This window comes from Mustelus asterias, chromosome 2 (genome assembly GCF_964213995.1).
Source record: "Mustelus asterias chromosome 2, sMusAst1.hap1.1, whole genome shotgun sequence".
Lineage (NCBI taxonomy): Eukaryota > Metazoa > Chordata > Chondrichthyes > Carcharhiniformes > Triakidae > Mustelus > Mustelus asterias.
In genome coordinates, this window is record NC_135802.1 from 48,861,358 (window position 1) to 48,881,386 (window position 20,029).

The 20,029-nt window shown below is 44.7% G+C and overlaps 1 protein-coding gene across 1 annotated transcript in view; it reads left to right on the plus strand.

The window, feature by feature from the left end:
* Positions 1-20,029, plus strand: part of cubn (cubilin (intrinsic factor-cobalamin receptor)) — a 374,618-nt gene that overhangs the window by 245,567 nt on the left and 109,022 nt on the right. Inside the window, exons 54-55 of the mRNA XM_078200308.1 lie at positions 5,030-5,217; positions 17,983-18,139. Coding sequence (XP_078056434.1) covers positions 5,030-5,217; positions 17,983-18,139 — 345 coding nt within the window. The remainder of the gene's footprint in view (positions 1-5,029; positions 5,218-17,982; positions 18,140-20,029) is intronic.

Here is a 20,029-nt window from a genome sequence, read left to right on the forward strand (position 1 = left end):
AGTCTGCATTAATTGGAATTTTCTTGTTCCAATTTTAAAGGAAAAGCCAAGTTGAGCTGTGCACGACTGCAACTGTTTTATGGAATGTGTACCTGGAAAGCTTTCAGAATTCAATTTCAGTCTGCTTTTTTGTCTTGGAGAAGAAATTTTCAGAAGCCAGCTTAAAGCTTACCCAAACAAAATAAATACATTTATTTATTGATTGTAAAGATCAGTGCGTTCAACTAGCTAACTGTCTTTCACTTAAGATCTCTCAACTGAAATAAAAACTCTAATGGTCAAAAATGCTTTTCATGGAATGGAAAGGAGGAGGCATATCTCCTGGGGCATTGAATGAGGAAGGATGGGAGGAGGCCCGAGTGGAGCATAAACACCGGAAAGGATTGGTTGGGTTAGCTCTCTGTTTCTGTGTTGTATATTCCATATAATTATATGTATATTCTTCCATTTGCACCTACGTAAGGATATAAGAAATAGCAGCAGGAGTAGGCCCTCGGACCTGATTCATCATTCAATAAAATCATGGCTGATCTGATCATGACTTCAACTCCAGTTTATGGCCTGCCCCAATACCCTTGGCTTCTTCATTGCTCAATAACCTGTCTAACTCAACCTTGAATATATTCAATGACCAGCCTCCACTGCTCTCCGGGGTAAAGAATTCCAAAACCTAGTGACACTCCAAGAGAATAAATTCCTCCTCATATCCGTTTGAAATGGGAGACCCCTTATTCTGAAGTTGTTACCTCTAGTTCAAGAGTGTTCCATGAGTGGAAAAATCCTCTCAGTATCTACCCTGTCAATCCCCCTTACAGTTTTTTATGCCTCAATACAATCACCTCTCATTCTTCTGAACTCTCCTGAGTAGATGCCCAATCTGTTTAACCTTACCTCATAAGACAACCCCTTCATTCCAAGAATCAATCAAGTGAACCTTCTTTGAACCTCCTCTGGTGCAAGTATATCTCTCCTTCAATGAGGAGACCAAAACTGTGCACAGTACTCCAGGTGTGGTCTCACTGATGCAGTGTCCAGTTGTAACAAACTTCTTTACTTGTATACTCCATCACAGTTACAATAAAGACTAAGATTCCATTTATCTTCTCAATTACTTGCTGCACCTACAGGCAAATGGTTTGTGATTTCTGTAGTTTCTCTCCATTTAAGTAATCTTGGGGCAGTTTTTCATTGGGCTTTGACTAGGATTCCTTGTGTGGACTCTTCTCCTGAAGCTTCCTCTCGAATTTAATCAGCTAGCAGGATCATTAGTTTCCCAGGCAAACCTGGGCACTGGCGGGGGGTGCAGCATGATCGCTGATCTATTGCTCCCATCATAAATAATATTCTATTTTTCTATTCTTCCTACCTAAAATGCATAATCTCACATTTTTCCATATTATGCTCCATCTGCACAATGTTTGCCCAATCAGTTATATCTATGCTCCAGACATCCTTGGGGAAGGTAGTGGGAGTTTGGAAAATTCCCATCTCAGCCCCCTCTTCTCGGAAGAAAGTACCAGGAGAGAGGGGATTTTTATTAATTTTGTTTGTTTGGCTGCTGGTTGCCTTGGCAAGCCATTTATAAGGCTTCAGTGTTATGGGACTTTTCCCCAGTTACAATGAAAAAGGTAAGGCACTCTCATCCTCTCGCCTCATACCTGATCACCGCCCACACACTCCCCATGCCCAACATGCCACCTCATGCCCCCTATGCCAAGATATGGCCATCACCCATCTCCTGTGGCCCCATGTACCCCATGCCAAAGTACGTTCGCAGCCAAGAATGCATAACAAAGCTTGGTTGAGAGCCCAGAAATCTATTAGACTGTGGAAACAGCTGAGCCCCAAGGGAAACATTGCTTTATTGACAGCTCTGGTTCTCTGATTCTGTCAAATTCACAATATTTATTTACACAAAAATGTTTCAAGTGCTTTCAGGTTCAGCTCTTGGTACTTTAAAGGGTCTGGATAATTGACACTTTTATTGTCCTGTTTTTTTTAATGAAAATGTAAAATGGTCAATCAATGAATTTTTATTGAGCTTTTGTTTCACATTCTATGTCATGATCGGGTTCGTTGCTTCCAGTCAATGTATAGTCGGTGAATGGGAATGGAAATTCATGGCTCGGCATGGGGCATGAGGTGCTTTAGGGGATGGATGGAGGGGCATATCTTGGCATGGGCATGAGGGGCCATAGTGGATGGGTGGAAAGAATACCTTGCCATGAGAGGCCATAAGTGAGGGTAGAGGCATACCTTAGCATTGGGAACATGAGAGGTCATAGAGGGCGAGGTAGGTCTCATACCTATGCATGGGAGGCATGAGGAGGGCCCTTTGAACTTACCTCATGGAGACTGTGATTTATGTCACCTCTGAGGTGCCATGAACCACGGCTCATTGAAAACCTGGCCCATCTCCATGGAGGACTAGGACATGCCTGTCCCTGAAATGGAGCTGGCCAGGTCAAGAGTGCAGGCTCGCAACCCAAACCAACCCACACTCTTAAAAGGCCACAATCCTGAAAATCAGAAATTGCAGGATTGGGTTCGGGAATCCCAGAGTCCGACTCTGTTTCCTGTGCATTAGTCAATCCTCCATCCATGCTAACATGTTATCACCAATACCGCTTGCTCATACCTTTGTTGTAGGGAAAAATCCCTTGTACCAGTGCATTCAAGGAGGTCGAATCTCAAGGCAAGGTTCAAAGTGTTTTTCTTTATTGTACAATTACTGTGATCCCAGGGAGACCCGCGTAACCAGCTCAGAAACAGTGGCTTGGCCACGTTGATCTCAATAGTTACACATTCGCTCTGGATATTTATAGGAATCCAAATTCGAGCGGGAACATTTGCTTATACATTTTACAATACCTAAAAAGTGGCGGGATTCTTTCATTGCTGCCCTGAAGATTTGGCGGGCAGTTTCGATTCGAACAGATTAACACTAAGAATATGTATCCTATCCGGTCAGGAAGTTCCCTGGTAGACTTTGTCAATTTGCATCTGTATGGTGTGTGTCCGTGTTAATGGGACTGCCTGTTCTTGCCCCGGTGTTTTAATGTGTTTCCCATTATCCTCTCGATGTGTCCCCTTATCTAAATCGACCTCCGATGTTTGTGTCTGTATTCTATGCTTGCGAGATTAGATGTTAATGTCATTTTGTCCTGCTGTGTGTAGGGGGATTTAATCTAATCTTTTATTCTTTTTATCCTGGTTTATTAAGTTTCTTTGCCTGCCTTGGCCATTTTATTCCCATAATATTTTATTTAAAGTACAGTTGTGCCATATATCCCACTGCCAGGTCTTGACTCGCAGATATCCCGATCTTCTGGCCAAGGGCCGTTTTAAAATGCAGCTTTGTGCTGTTGCTGGGCAGAATAAGGATCTTTTGTCAAATTTTGAATTAAAGGTCTCTCAGCTGTGCAGAGGGGGATTTAAACGAATGTCCATTCGGGTGTTCCCTCTGCATTGTGGGCTCGTTATGAATGGTGCCAATCAGTCCAATAAATGAATATGTTTAATGAGGTGAATATTGATGAGATAGTAATAAAAATATGGCTTTGGAAAATGGCCTACTTCACCTTGCACAGTAATATCTATGTAGCACTTTATCAATATCTTTTGGAAATCCAAGTTTACAATGTCTACTGGTTCCCATTTATCCACCATTTTCATTACAACTTCAAAGAACTAATACATTTTTCAAATGATATTTATCTTCAATTAAACCATGCTGACTCTGCTTGATTCTAGTTTTCAACTGTCCTGCTACCGCTTCCTTAAAAATGCATGCCAGCATTTCCCCAATGACAAATGCTAGGCCGAAGGTCTCCTGCTTCCTGTCTCCCTCTTTTCTCAAATAGGGTCATTACATTTACGGTCTTGCAATCTGCTGAGTCTTTTCCAGAATCTAGGGGATTTTGGAAGATTACAGCCGATGCATCCGTCATCCCTGCAGCCACTTCCTTTAAGGCCCTAGGATATAGACCATCAATTCTGGGTACTTGTCAGCCTTTGGTCCCATTAGTTTTCCTGCTACTTCTCTAGTGATATTGCTTGTTTTAAATGTTAGAATCCTGTGAATGTGTGCAGGAAAATTAGGCACATGGTACATACACGAGCTGCTGCAACTTCCTTCAGTTAATGAGCAATAACAATGAGGAAGCCGATTCCGATGGAGCTCAAGGAACAGCACCTTACATTTCAGTTAGGTACTTTACAGCTTTCTGATCTCAACATTGAACTCTGTATTTGTATCCTAGCTGTCAGTCCTATTTTCGAGGACAGCTGGTACTGATCGAGGTTCCGATGTTATCATTCGTGCCTCCTCTGGAATTAGCTTGCGTTTCTTTACTGGTTCCATTTCCATCCCTTTTGCCTTGCACCATCATCTCTCTTGTCATTTAATCATTGCTGTCCTTCACCCCATCACACACCTCTTTTGTTCTTTCCATTCCCCAAGCACTCTGATCCCTTCTCTGACTCCTTCATCGCTTAGAAACTGTTAAACCTCTTAGTTTCTTCCAGTTCTGAAAAGATGTGGAGATGCTGGCATTGGACTGGAGTGGACACAGTAAGAAGGCTCACAATACCAGGTTAAAATCTGACAGGTTTATTTGGTATCACAAGCTTTCAGGGCGCTGCTCTTTCATCAGGTGAGAGCCTCTCAACATTGAGCTCTACGGTTTTGTATCCTAACCGGCAGTCCTGTTTTCGAGAGCCTTTCACCTGATGAAGGAGCAGCACTCCGAAAGCTCATGATACCAAATAAACCTGTTGGACTTTAACCTGGTGTTGTGAGACTTCTTACTGAGTTCTGATAAGAGTTCATCGACCTAAAGCATTAATGCTGTTTCTCTCTCCATCATTGCTGCCTGACCTGTAACATTTTCAGCGTTTTCTGTTTTAATTTCAGATTTCCAGTGTTCTCAGTATTTAGTACACAAAGATACCTGGTCCTCCGCAGGTTTTATCATTCAAAGTTTGAGCTTTGGCAGTCCTAAATACAAATATATTTCCTTTCTTACAGCCTGTGGTGGTATTCTCCATGCAGACAGCGGTTCTTTCAAGTCGCCCAACTGGCCGCAGAATTTTCCTGATAATTGTGAGTGTACTTGGAGGATTATAACCCATGAAAGCAAACACCTTGAAATTACTTTTGACAAGAATTTCCAGATTCCAGGCAGCACTGATAACTGTGGGACCAGCTATGTTAAGGTTGGTGCTATAACTGTTTATTTGACTGGAAGAGTTAAAAGTAATTAATGCAATCTTCCTCCACACACCCCTCCATCATGTTCAGTTCCTAAGTTTACCGTCTACTGTTGCATTGAGCTGTAGAGACCCGCAAGGTTCCAGGTCCAAGTCCTGGTTTGTGTTGATTTTGCTAAGTTCTATCAGGATGTCAATAGTAGCGCTTGTACTGCTCTTAGCATCACAAGGAGAATTAAGCCTCAGTTTTAAATTGAGGCAAGCAATGAGTGTGGTGTTAGTGGAGCTGAGTACAAACTCATCCTGGCTCACCAATATGAGGCCCAGGACATTTTAACCATTGGGCACTGTTTAATTATATCTAACTTGTCTTCAACATGAGCCTAACAGCAATGGCAATTATGTCAAACAGAGGCCCTCTCAGGTAGAGGTAAAAAATCATAGAATCATTCAGTGCAGAAGGAGGCCATTCGGTCCATCGAGTCTGCACCGGCCACAATCCCACCCAGGCCCTATCCCATAACCCCATGCATTTACCCTAGCTAGTGCCCCTGACACTAAGGGAAAATTTAGCATGGCTAATCCACATAGCTCACACATTTTTGGACTGTGGGAGGAAACTGAAGCACCCAGCGGAAACCCACACAGACACGGGGAGAATGTGCAAACTCCACACAGACAGTGACCCAAGCCGGGAATCGAACTCGGATCCCTGGCGCTGTGAGTTGGCAGTGCTAACCACTGTTGGGAGGGAGTTGTCCTGGGAGTCCTCAACATCAACTCTGGACCCCATGAATTCTCATGGCACCAGGTCAAACATGGGCTGATCACGACATACCATCCACACTCAGCTGATGAATCAGTACTCTTCCATGTTGAACATGAGGAAGCATTGAGGATGGCAAGAATGCAGAATGTACTCTGTGTGGGATAATTCAATGTCCATCATCAAGAATGGTTCGGGCAGCACCACCACAGACCAAGATAACCAGGCCTTAAAGGACATAGCTGCTAGATTGTGTCTGCAACAGGTGGTGAGGGAGACAACACGAGAGAAAAGCATCCTTGATCTCATCCTCAGCAACTTGCCTGCCACAGATGCATCTGTCCATAATAAATTCGATCGGAGTGACCACTGCACAGTCCCAGTGGAAACAATCCCATCTTCCAATTGAGGATACCCTCCATTGTGTTATGTGACACCACAACCGTGCGAAATAGGATAGACTTCGAACAGATCTAGCAACTAAAGACTGGGCATCCATGAGGTGCTGTGGGCCATCAGCTGCAGCAGAATTGTACTCAACAATTATCTGTAACCTCATAGCCCAGCACATCCACAAATCCAGTAAATCTCACTGGCCAAAAGTAAGTGGCTGCAGGGACATTATAAATCTTAGGAGTCTAATAAAAGTTGAATTCAGATGACTAGTGACTATACCATTCTAGAACATTACTTTAGGATATTTCAGATGAAACATGTGTCTGTTTCTGAATGACTGACTTTGAGGAACAGGTATTAATCAGGATCTCATAAAATTTAAACTGGAGATCTGTCGGAATTCTTGTTCTCACTCTTTTTCCATCTGTCTTTCTCTCCTACACACATACATATTTTACTCATATGCATGAATAATATTTTTTTTCTCCACTAGAAAACCACTTGCAGCAGGATTAGATGAATTAACAGCACTATGGCTGATTCCTGTGATGGCAGGACTGACATATGAGGAAAGATTGTGTCGGTTAGGATTGTATTCACTAGAATTCAGAAGAATGATGGGGGATCTCATAGAAACCTATAACATTCTAACAGGACTAGACAGATTAGATACGAGGAGAATGTTCTCAGTGGTGGAGGTGTCCAGAACCTGGGGTTACAGTTTGAGAATACAGGGTAGGCTCTTTAGGAGAGAGATGAGGAGAAACTTCTTCTCCCAGAGAGTGGTCTGCCTGTGGAATTCGCTATCACAGGAAATAATTGAGGCTAAAACATTGTGGGGGCGATCTTACCATCCCGCCCTACGGGGCAAGCTGGTAAGCTGGTGAGATCGCCTCTCACCATCTTACCAGCACTGGGTATCCGGCGCAATGAGCCTTGTGCCGATTTCTGGCGCGAGGCTGAATAAATTATTTAATTGAATTAGCATATCATTTCAATGAAATTAGTGAGCCTGGGACTCAATTGTCCGGCATCCCTTGCCTGTGTGGCCTCACCGGGGTAGTTTCTCCCTGGCCGAGAATCACAGCTGGTCTCCAGCAATGGGGACCCGACGTGATGGCCTCACCGGTAGAACCGGAGGCCATTGAGGCCCTCCCGGGAGGTTGGGGGCAAAGGGATTAGGGCCTCTTGGGCAGTGTAAACGCTTTCCTGATTTACCCGATTAAAAAACATCGCTCGCTCAATTTAACCCACAAGAGCAGCCTGCTTGATTGGATTACAGTGATTGATTGCAATCAAAATATCTGCAGGATACCCTGCACTTTTAAGGAACAACCTATTTTCTAAGCACCCACTGCTAGCAGGGAACCCCACCTACATATTTCAGGAAATTGTGGTCACACTGACAATGACAGTCAGAAGTTAGCTGTCTTTTTCTTTATTCATTTGTGGGAAATGGGTGTCGCTGGCTGGCCAGCATTTATTGCCCATCCCTAGTTTCCCTTGAGAAGGTGGTGGTGAACTGCCTTCTTGAATCGCTGCAGTCCGTGCTGTGAGTTGACCCACAATGCCGTTAAGGAGGAAATTCCAGAATTTTGACCCAGTGACTGCGAAGGAACGGCACCGGCACGGTGCACAGTGGTTAGCATTGCTGCACCACAGTGCCAGGAACTTGGGTTCATTTCTGGTCGTGGGTGACTGGCTGTCTGTGTGGAGTTTGCATGTTTTCCCTTTGGACTGTGGGGGAAAACCAAAGCACCCGGAGGAAACCCACACAGACAAAGATGTGCAGGTTAGGTTGATTGGCCTAGCAAAATTTCCCTTTAGTGTCGGAGAGATTAGCATGGACCTATGGGGATAGGGCCTGGGTAGGATTGTTGTCAGTGCAGGCTCGATGGACCAAAAGGCTTCTTTCTGCACTGTAGGAATTCTATGATTTTGTCCAAGTCAAGATGGTGAGTGGTTTGGAGGGGAATTTGCAGCTGGTCATGTTCCCATGTATCTGTTGCCCTTGTCCTTCTATATGGAAATGGCCGTGGGTTTGGAAGGTGCTGTCTAAGGATCTTTGGTGAATTTCTGAAGCGCATCTTGTAGGTAGTACACACTGCTACCACGGACGGGGAGGAATTTGTAAAATGCGTACTGGAAGGTTCTTTGGAACAGTATGTAGATAGCCCGACTAGAGAGGGGGCTATACTGGACCTAGTTCTGGGAAATGAGCCCGGTCAGGTCGTCAAAGTTTCGGTAGGGGAACATGTGGCAAATAGTGACCACAACTCTGTTAACTTTAGGATAGTAATGGACAAGGATGAGTGCTGTCCTACGGGCAGGGTGCTAAATTGGGGGAAGGCTAACTATAGCCGGATTAGGCAGGAATTGGTGGATGTTGATTGGGAGAGGATGTTCGAGGGTAAGTCCGCGTCTGGCATGTGGGAGTCTTTTAAGGAACTATTGATAAGGCTGCAGGATAGGCATGTGCCTGTAAAAAGGAAAGATAGGAAAGGTAGGATTCGAGAGCCGTGGATAACCAGGGAAATTGAGGATCTGATTAAAATGAAAAGGGAGGCGTACGTTAAGTCCAGGCAACTGAAAACAGATGGAGCTCTGGAGGAATACAGAGAGAGTAGGAAAGAACTCAAACGGGGAGTTAGAAGGGCAAAAAGAGGTCACGAGATGTTCTTGGCAGGCAGGATTAAGGAGAATCCTAAGGCATTCTATTCATACGTTAGGAACAAAAGAGTTGTCAGGGAGAAAATCGGACCTCTCAGGGACAAAGGAGGGGAATTATGCTTAGAACCCAAGGGAATAGGGGAGATCCTAAATGAATACTTTGCATCGGTATTCACGAAGGAGAGGGGCGTGTTAACCGGGAGCGTCTCGGAGGGAGGTGTTGACCCGTTAGAGAAAATCTCCATTACAAGAGAGGAAGTGTTAGGTTTTTTAGGGAACATTAAAACTGACAAAGCCCCAGGGCCTGATGGCATCTATCCTCGACTGCTCAGGGAGACGAGAGATGAAATTGCTGGGCCTCTGACGGAAATCTTTGTCGCTTCTTTGGACACGGGTGAGGTCCCTGAGGATTGGAGGTTAGCGAATGTGGTCCCGTTGTTTAAGAAGGGTAGCAGGGATAACCCAGGCAATTATAGGCCGGTGAGCTTGACGTCCGTGGTAGGGAAGTTGTTGGAGAGGATTCTTAGAGACAGGATGTATGTGCATTTAGAACGGAACAATCTCATTAGTGACAGACAGCATGGTTTTGTAAGAGGGAGGTCGTGCCTTACAAATTTGGTGGAGTTTTTTGAGGAAGTGACAAAAACGGTTGATGAAGGAAGGGCCGTGGATGTCGTCTATATGGATTTCAGTAAGGCATTTGACAAAGTCCCACATGGCAGGTTGGTTAAAAAGGTTAAGGCTCATGGGATACAAGGATAAGTGGCTAGATGGGTGGAGAACTGGCTTGGCCATAGGAGACAGAGGGTAGTGGTCGAAGGGTCTTTTTCCGGCTGGAGGTCTGTGACCAGTGGTGTTCCGCAGGGCTCTGTACTGGGACCTCTGCTATTTGTGATATATATAAATGATTTGGAAGAAGGTGTAACTGGTGTAATCAGCAAGTTTGCGGATGACACGAAGATGGCTGGACTTGGGGATAGCGAAGAGCATTGTCGGGCAATACAGCAGGATATAAATAGGCTGGAAAATTGGGTGGAGAGGTGGCAGATGGAGTTTAATCCGGATAAATGCGAAGTGATGCATTTTGGAAGAAATAATGTAGGGAGGAGTGATACAATAAATGGCAGAGTCATCAGGAGTATAGAAACACAGAGGGACCTAGGTGTGCAAGTCCACAAATCCTTGAAGGTGGCAACACAGGTGGAGAAGGTGGTGAAGAAGGCATATGGTATGCTTGCCTTTATAGAACGGGGTATAGAGTATAAAAGCTGGAGTCTGATGATGCAGCTGTATAGAACGCTGGTTAGGCCACATTTGGAGTACTGCGTCCAGTTCTGGTCGCCGTACTACCAGAAGGACGTGGAGGCGTTAGAGAGAGTGCAGAGAAGATTTACCAGGATGTTGCCTGGTATGGAGGGTCTTAGCTATGAGGAGAGATTGGGTAGACTGGGGTTGTTCTCCTTGGAAAGACGGAGAATGAAGGGAGATCTAATAGAGGTGTACAAGATTATGAAGGGTATAGATAGGGTGAACAGTGGGAAGCTTTTTCCCAGGTCGGAGGTGACGATCACGAGAGTTCACGGGCTCAAGGTGAGAGAGGCGAAGTATAACTCAGATATCAGAGGGACGTTTTTTACACAGAGGGTGGTGGGGGCCTGGAATGCGCTGCCAAGTAGGGTGGTGGAGGCAGGCATGCTGACATCGTTTAAGACTTACCTGGATAGTCACATGAGCAGCCTGGGAATGGAGGGATACAAACGATTGGTCTAGTTGGACCAAGGAGCGGCACAGGCTTGGAGGGCCGAAGGGCCTGTTTCCTGTGCTGTACTATTCTTTGTTCTTTGCTACTACTGAGCGTCGGTGGTGGAGGGAGTGGATGTTTGTGGACATGGTGCCAATCAAGCAGGCTGCTTTCTCTTGCACAGTGTCAAGCTTTTTGAGTGTTGTTGGAACGGCACCCATCCAGGCAAGTGGGGAGTATTTTATCACACTCCTAACTTGTGCCTTGTAGATGGTGGACAAGTTTTGGAGAGTCAGGAGGTGAGTTATTCACCATGGTATTCCTAGCTCTGACCTGCTCTTGTAGTCACTGTGTTTATCCAATGAATCCAGTTGAGTTTCTGGTAAACGGCAACCCCAAGGATGTTGACAGTGGGGAATTCAGTGTTGGTAACACCATTGAATGTCAAGGGGTGGTGGTTAGAATGTCTCTTATTGGTGATGGTCATTGCCTGGTATTTGTGTTACTTGCCATTTGTCAGCCCAAGCCTGGATATTGTCCAGATCGTGTTGCATTTGAACATGAGTTGCTCTCAACATTTCCAAATGCGTGTCCAGTGGCAATGGCTCAATGGACCATCAATCTTACCAGCCATCATACCCATTTTTAAATTGATATATTGGGCATGATTTTCTGGTCACGCTCGCCTTGAAACCGGAAAATCCTGCCCAAGGTCAACGGATCTTTCCATAGTCCGCCCCTCACCCACTATGATTCCTGTGGTAGATAGAATGGGAAAATGTGTTCCATTATCTCCATCTAGAGTGTGAAACTTAAAATACAATTCAAACTAAGCTACTTAGTAAAACCAAATAAGAAAGCACTTCTTTCCAGCACAACGTGCTCAACATCAGACGAATTAATGTAAAAGATAGAGAAATTTCAAGCACATGTCATGCCCCATGCAAATCAAGTTCTGTGAACTTTTGTGCTGTTAAAAGAAAAGTCATGCTGTGTCGCCTCCCGCCCTCCTGTCACCCCAACCCATCCCACACCTCTCCAGATAATTTGCTAAGCCCCCAGATAGAATTACTTACCAAGCCAAGTTTACACTATATTATATTATTTGTAAAGGGCTAGGAGCTAATTGTTATATGAATATTTACATATAAAAGGTGCCACATTCTACTGTTGCACTGCAGTCATGTGCCGAGTAATAATCAGTCTATCAGTTTTCCAGCTACATGGAAAACAGCAAGAAGTATATTGTTGAAACTCCAGCATTGAGTCTGAAAGGTGATTATTTATAACTTGCTGGAACCAAGAGACATGGCAGCTTACTTGTGCCCGAAGATCAGAGGCTGAATGCCCGTGACTGCTGAAGTGCTCCCCCACAGGAAGAGAACAGTCTTGCCTGGTGATTGTCGAGCGGTGTTCATTCATCCGTTGTCGTAGCGTCTGCATGGTTTCCCCAATGTACCATGCCTCGGGACATCGGATGAAAACAACACGACAACGGATGAATGAACACCGCTCGACAATCACCAGGCAAGACTGTTCTCTTCCTGTGGGGGAGCACTTAAGCAGTCACGGGCATTCAGCCTCGGATCTTCAGGTAAGCGTTCTCCAAGGCGGCCTTCACGACACACGACAGCGCAGAGTCGCTGAGCAGAAACTGATAGCCAAGTTCCGCACACATGAGGACGGCCTGAACCGGGATGTTGGCTTTATGTCACATTATCAGTAACCCCCACAGCTTGCCTCCTGGACTTGCAGGCTGTCCTGTCTGGAGACAATACACATCTCTTTAACCTGTGCTTAATGCTCCCCCCACCCACATTGTCTGTATCTTTAAGACCTGGCTGGTTGTAGGGATTCGCATTCTAATCAGTATTCTATAACTTGATTTTGCGTCTCTGTGCACTGTTTGAGGGCACATTTCCACTCCATCTGACGAAGGAGCAGCGCTCCGAAAGCTTATGGTATTTGCTACTTAATAAACCTGTTGGACTTTAACCTGGTGTTGTGAGACTTCTTACTGTGTTCACCCCAGTCCAACGCCGGCATCTCCACATCATGATTACCCAAAGAAGGCAGAGAGTGTGTACAAATGCGTCTTTTTCTAAATGGAGGTCGGTCACCAGTGGTGTGCCCCAGGGATCTGTTCTGGGACCCTTGCTGTTTGTCATTTTCATAAATGACCTGGATGAGGAAGTGGAGGGATGGGTTGGTAAGTTTGCCGACGACACGAAGGTTGGTGGGGTTGTGGATAGTCTGGAGGGATGTCAGAAGTTACAGAGGGACATAGACAGCATGCAAGACTGGGCGGAGAAGTGGCAGATGGACTTCAACCCAGATAAATGCGTCGTGGTCCATTTTGACAGGTCAAATGGGATGAAGGAGTACAATATAAAGGGAAAGACTCTTAGTACTGTGGAGGATCAGAAGGACCTTGGGGTCTGGGTCCATAGGACTCTAAAATCGGCCCCGCAGGTGGAGGTGGTGGTTAAGAAGGCGTATGGTGTGCTGGCCTTTATCAATCGTGGGATTGAGTTTAGGAGTCCGGGGATAATGATGCAGCTATATAAGACCCTCGTCAGACCCCACTTGGAGTACTGTGCTCAGTTCTGGTCGCCTCATTACAGGAAGGATGTGGAAAAGATTGAAAGGGTGCAGAGGCGATTTACAAGGATGTTGCCTGGATTGAGTGGCATGCCTTATGAGGATAGGCTGAGGGAGCTTGGTCTTTTCTCCTTGGAGAGACGTAGGATGAGAGGAGACCTAATAGAGGTATATAAGATGTTGAGAGGCATAGATCGGGTGGACTCTCAGAGGCTTTCTCCCAGGGTGGAAATGGCTGCTACGAGAGGACACAGGTTTAAGGTGCTGGGGGGTAGGTACAGGGGAAATGTTCGGGGGAAGTTTTTCACACAGAGGGTGATGGGCGAGTGGAATCGGCTGCCATCAGTGGTGGTGGAGGCAAACTCAATAGGGTCTTTTAAGAAACTCCTGGATGAGTACATGGGACTTAATAGGTTGGAGGGTTATAGATAGGCCTAAAAGGTAGGGATATGTTCAGCACAACTTGTGGGGTCGAAGGGCCTGTTTTGGTGCTGTAGTTTTCTATGTTTCTATGTTAAATGCAATGTCTTAAATACAAGCAGTGTTCATGAAACAACAAGAGATTGGCACTGTCACACCAATTTGTTATAAATTATGAAGATTGAACATTGTCCAAATATATTACCTCTGTCATATTGCCTGATCTACAAAGCTCAGTCTGTTTTCACAGTGTTTCATGAGTATAAAAAAACCAAGCGCATTTCATGGATCAGCACTTCAGTTATGCCTGACCATGGGAACAGAATCCCATTGCCCTGCTAAAACTGCGTAGCTCATGGCAAGATTATAGCTGTTCGATTTGTTGAGGATTACATTTTAATCTGAAACCCTGGAAGGAAAATTTGATTTTAACCCTGAATGAACTTGTTCCAGGCTGCCATTTAGCAACTCCTTTTAACGCTTCACTTTTACTGCTTAAGCGACTGCGGCTGTGAATAAACTCATTTGATTGTTCCGCTTGTTACAAAAATTGTTTGGCGTGGCCGACATCCACATTCTAACGTGCTGTGAGACACACTGGAATTCATGCTTATGGTTTGGTCACAATAACAAATCCATTGTTTTTCGTGCCAAGCTATTCTAGATTATGATGTGAATAGGTCAGGCTATGATTTACAGGGAGCGCAGGCCTGTCGACAAAAAACAGACTCTTTCTGTTGCGCACAGAAAAAATATCTGCAGTGAGAGCAAATCAGGGAAAAAAAAAACCCTTGAGTAAGCAGAGGTGAATAAATATCTGTTCGAGGATTAAATTGAAAATTATAAGGATGAACACAATTACTTACTATTGTAAGCACCTTGGGATGTTTAAAGGTACAACATAACTCAAGAATAGCTTCTTCCCTGCTGCCATCAGACTTTTAAATGGACCTACCATATATTAAGCTGATCTTTCTCTACACCCTATCTGCAATTGCAACATTATATTCTGTACCCTCTCCATTCCTTCTCCCCTATGTACTCTATGAACCGTACGTTTTATCTGTGTAGCGTTCAAGAAACAATACTTTCACTGTATCCCAATACCTGTGACAATAATAACTCAAATCAAATATAAATGCAAGTTATTATTGCTGTCGATTAAGTACTGTGTGGAAAGGAAGTGATCGGAGGTGCTCTGTGGGTTTTAAGGTTTAGCTAAAATTCTGATCTTTTGATTATTTTAGCCTTAGAATTCAGGGAGGAATTTCATCACTTTGCCGCTTTTGAGGTCTCTTTTGGGATTCTGAGCCACTGGTGTAGGATCCAGGACAGAGTGAATCATATATTTTCTATGGACAAAAATAATTAAAAGACAAACCTCTTTTCTCACACTCCACTCTTTCTTATTTTCTGAAAGAAAATGCTTTGTTTCTCTTCTGTTATTATTAGCAGAGGTGGCAATCAATTTCTTCACTTGGATTTACATTCAGCAGATCATTCCTAGGGATCTTTCCGTAACAATGACCCTGAGTTGAACGGCCAAGTCGTTAGCCTCATCATGGGGCTGAACCAGTTGTAATAGAGAAACCACGTCTTCACCATTGACTCCGGACCCCATGAAATCTCATGTCATCAGGTCAAACAAGGGCAAGGGAACCTCCTCCTGATAACCACTCCTTCCCCTCAGCTGATGAATCAGTACTCCTCCATGTTGAACACCACTTAGAGGAAGTACTGAGAATGGCAAGGGTGCAGAGTATACTCTGGGTGGGGGAGTTTGGTGTCCATCATTAAGAGTGGCTCAGAAATACCACCATAGACTGTGCTGGCCGAATCCTAAAGCACATAGCTGCTAGACTGGGATTGTGGCAGGTGGTGAGGTAACCAACAAGAGGGAAAAGCACACGGCCTCATCCTCATCAATCTGCCTACCACAGATGCAACTGTCTATGGCTCTATCAGTATGAGTGACTACCACACAGTTCTTGTGGAGACGAAGTTGAGGATGCCCTCCACCGCTGTGCTAAATAAAATCTTGAACGGATCTAGCAACTCATCCATGGGCCACCACCAGTAGCAATCTGTAGCCTCATGGCCCAGTATATCCCTCACTCTCCTATTACCACCAAGCCAGGGGATCAACCCTGGTTCAAGATGAACCAACACTAGATATGCTGAAAATAGAGATGTCAACCTGGTGATGCTAAAACACAGGACTACTTGCATGCCAAACAGTATTAGCAGCAAATGATAGACAGAGCTAAGCAAATACACAACCAACGGATCAGATCTAAGCCCTACAGTCCTGCCACATCCACTCATGAATGGTGATGGACAATTCAACAACTCACTGGAGGAGAAGCCTCTACAAACATCTCCATCCTCAATGATGGAGGAACCCAGCACATCAGTGCAAAAGATAAGGCTGAAGCATTTGCAACAATCTTCAGCCAGAAGTGCTGAATAGATGATCCACCTCATTCTCCTCCAGAAGTCCCCAGCATCAAGATGCCAGTCTCCAGCCAATTTGAATCACTCCACGTGATATGAAGAAATGGCTGAAGATACTGGATATTGAAAAGACTATGGGCCCTGACAATATTCTGGCAATAGTCTTGAGGACCTATGCTTGAGAACTTGCTGTGCTCCTAACCTGCAGTTCCAGTACAGCTACAACACTGGCATCTACACAGAAATGTATAAAATTATCCAAGTATGCCCTGTACCCAAAGGAATTATCATCCCATAAGTCCACTCTAGATCATCAGCAAAGTTTTATGGAAGGGGTCATTGATAGCATTATCAAGCACAAGTAACCTGCTCACTGACTCCCAGTTAGGCTACTGCCAGGGTCACTTAGCTCCTGACCTCATTACAACCTTGGTTCAAACATGGACACAAGAACTGAATTCAAGAGGTGAGGTTAGAGTGACCACCGTTGATATCAAGGCACCGAGTATGGCATGAAGGAGCCCTAGCAAAACTGGAGTCAATGGGAATCGGGAAGAAAATCTTCTGCTGGTTAGAGCCATACCTGGCACAAAGGAAAATAGTTGTGGTTGTTGGTGGTCAACTATCTCAGCTCCAGGACATCACTGCAGAAGTTCCTCAGGCGGGTTATCTGGGCCTAATTATCTTCAGCTGCTTCAGCAATGACTTTCCTTCCATCATAAGGTCAGAAGTGGGGATTGCAATATGTTCAGAACCATTCCTGATTCTTCAGATGCTGAAGCAGGCCATGTTCAAATGCAACAAGATCTGGACAATATTCTGGCTTGGACTGACAAGTGATAAATAACATTTCTGCCATACAAATGCCAGGCAATGGCCATCTCCAAAAAGACAGAATCTAACCAATGCCCCTTGATATTCAATGGCATTAAAATCACTGAATTGCCCACTATCAACATCCTAGAAATTACCATTGACCAGAAACTCAACTGGACTAGCTGTAATAATCCTATGGTTACAAGGTTAAGTCAGAAGTTAGGAATCTTCTGGTGAGTAACTCACCTCGTGGATCCCCAAAGCTAGTCCGCCATCTACAAGGCACAAGTCGGGACTGTGATGGAATACTCTCCACTTGCCTGGATGAGTGCAGCTCCAACAACACTGAAGAAGCTCAACACCATCTAGAACAAAGCAGCCCACTTGATTGGCACCTCAGCCACAAACATTCAATCCCTCCACCACAGATGCTTAGTGGCAACAGTATGTACTATCTACAAGATGCACTGCAGAAATCACCAAGGCTCCTTGGATAGCACCTTCCAAATACATGACCACTACCACTTAGAAGGATAAGGGAGCAGACACGTGGGAATGCCATCTCTTGGAAATTCCCCTCCAAGCCATTCTCCACCCTGAAATACATCACCATTCCTTCTCCGTTGTTGGATGTTGCAACTCCCTCCTGAACAGCATTGTGGATATACCCACACCACATGGACTGCAACGGTTCAAGACAGCAGCTCACCACCTCCTCCAGGCCAATTAGGGATGGAAAATAAATGTTGAACTTGCCAGCGAGGCCCACATCCCATGAATGAATAATAAAAGACACGAACCTGAATACTCCAGTATTCAGAGACCTTTGACTCTACCCGGTAGGGGTTAAGTAAAATGAGTAAAACATTATTCAAATTTACATAATTATCTCCCTTTACTTCTACAGATCTGGGGAGGAACTGTTCAAACTGATGAAACCTTGTTGGCTACTTTTTGTGGAAATGTTGCCCCTGGGCCTGTTATTGCACCAGCTAATGAAGTGACAGTCCGCTTCCAGTCTACAGGCAGCGCAGGGAGTGGATTCTCAGCATCTTTTACCAGCCGTACGTCTTTATTTTTAACACCATTAAATATTTATAAGAAATATATTTTGTATAGATTTTATCATTGGAATTAATTTTCATTTACTTCCAAGCACGCCACATGTTCTGAACATTAGTTCCTCCTCTTAGATAGTTTGAAAGTTTATTTATTAGTGTCACAAGTAGGCTTACATTAACACTGCAATGAAATTGCTGTGAAAATCCCCCAGCCGCCACAATCCGGCGCCTGTTTGGGTACACTGAGAGAGAATTTCGCATGGCCAATGTACCTATCCAGCACATCTTTCGGACTGTGTGAGGAAACCGGAACACCCGGAGGAAACCCACACAGACACGGGGAGGACGTGCAAACTCCACGCAGACAGTGACCCAAGCTGGGAATCAAACCCAGGTCCCTGATGCTGTGAGGCAGCAGTTCTAACCATTGTGCCACCATGCCACCCAAAATCTTAGCAAGTCTTGCATATTGACTGTAATACTTTTTGCATGAATTACTCTGCTAGGCTCACTCCCCTGCCTTTTCCCCGTAGCCCTGCAGTTTATTACCTCAGTAGGTAATTACCCAATTCCCTTTTCAGATTGAATCCATGTTCATTATGCTCTAAAGCTGAGCATTTTAAACCCTCACTGCTCACTGAATAAAAATATTTTCTCCATGTGGTCCTTGCTACTTTGCCAATCACCTTAAAGGGGTATCCCCCATCTTCTATCTTCTTCTTCCATCTTCTACTTTGTCCAGATCCCTCATGATTTTCAACATTTCTACCAAATCTCCTCTCAACTTTCTCTTTCCTAGAGGTAATAGACCCAGTTTATTCAATCCCTGTTATTGTTGGTTCATCTTAGAATATGTTGGACGTCTTACTCTTAGCAAGAGATCTGGCTGGAGGCAAAGATCCTTTTGCTCAGTAACATTTATTTACCTACTCAACTATGGGTGGGACTTTCCAGCCGCTCTTGCCCCAAAACCAGAAAATCCTGTCCGAGGTCAGCAGACCTTTGCATGGTCTGCCCCCCCCCCCCCCCCCCCCCCCCCCCCCCCGGCCTGCTACAAATGACGTCATATGAGATCCAAGGTGAACTGATAAAATGGATACAAAACTGGCTTGGGCATAGAAAGCAGAGAGTAGCAGTGGAATGGCACTTTACTAACTGAAGGTCTGTGACAAGGATCAGTGCTGGGGCCTCTGTTGTTTGTAATATTTATAAATGATTTGGAGGAAAATGTAGGTGGTCTGATTAGTAAATTTGCAGGTGATACAAAAATTGAAGGAGTAGCGGATAGTGAGGAGGATTGTCAGAGGATACAGCAGAAATAAATTGACTGGAGGCCTGGGCCGAAAGATGGCAGATGGAATTTAACCTGGACAAATGTGAGGTGATGCGATTTGGAAGGCCTACTGCAGAAGGAACGTATACAGTAAATGACAGAGCCCTTAGAAATATTAGCAGACAGAGGGATCTAGGCGTTCAGATCCACAGTTCCCTGAAGGTGACAACTCAGGTGGACAAAGTGGTCAAGACGGCATATGGCATGCTGGCCTTCATCGGTCTGGGTGTTGAGTATAGCAATTGGAAAATCATGTTGCAGCTGTATAAGACTTTGGTTAGGCTGCCTTTGGAGTATTGTGTACAAGTCTGGTCGCCACACTACCAGAAGGTTGTTAATGCATTGGAAAGAGTTAAGAAGAGATTTACTAGGATGTTGCCTGGTTTGCAGGATATAGACTATGAAGAAAGGTTGAACAAACTTGGATTGTTTTCATTGTAGCGTTGGAGGATGAGGGGGACCTGATAAAGGTTTACAAGATTATGACAGGCTTGGATAGAATCTTTTTCCCAAGGTTGAAGGGTCAATTACTTGGGGGCATAGGTTGAAAGTGAGAGGAG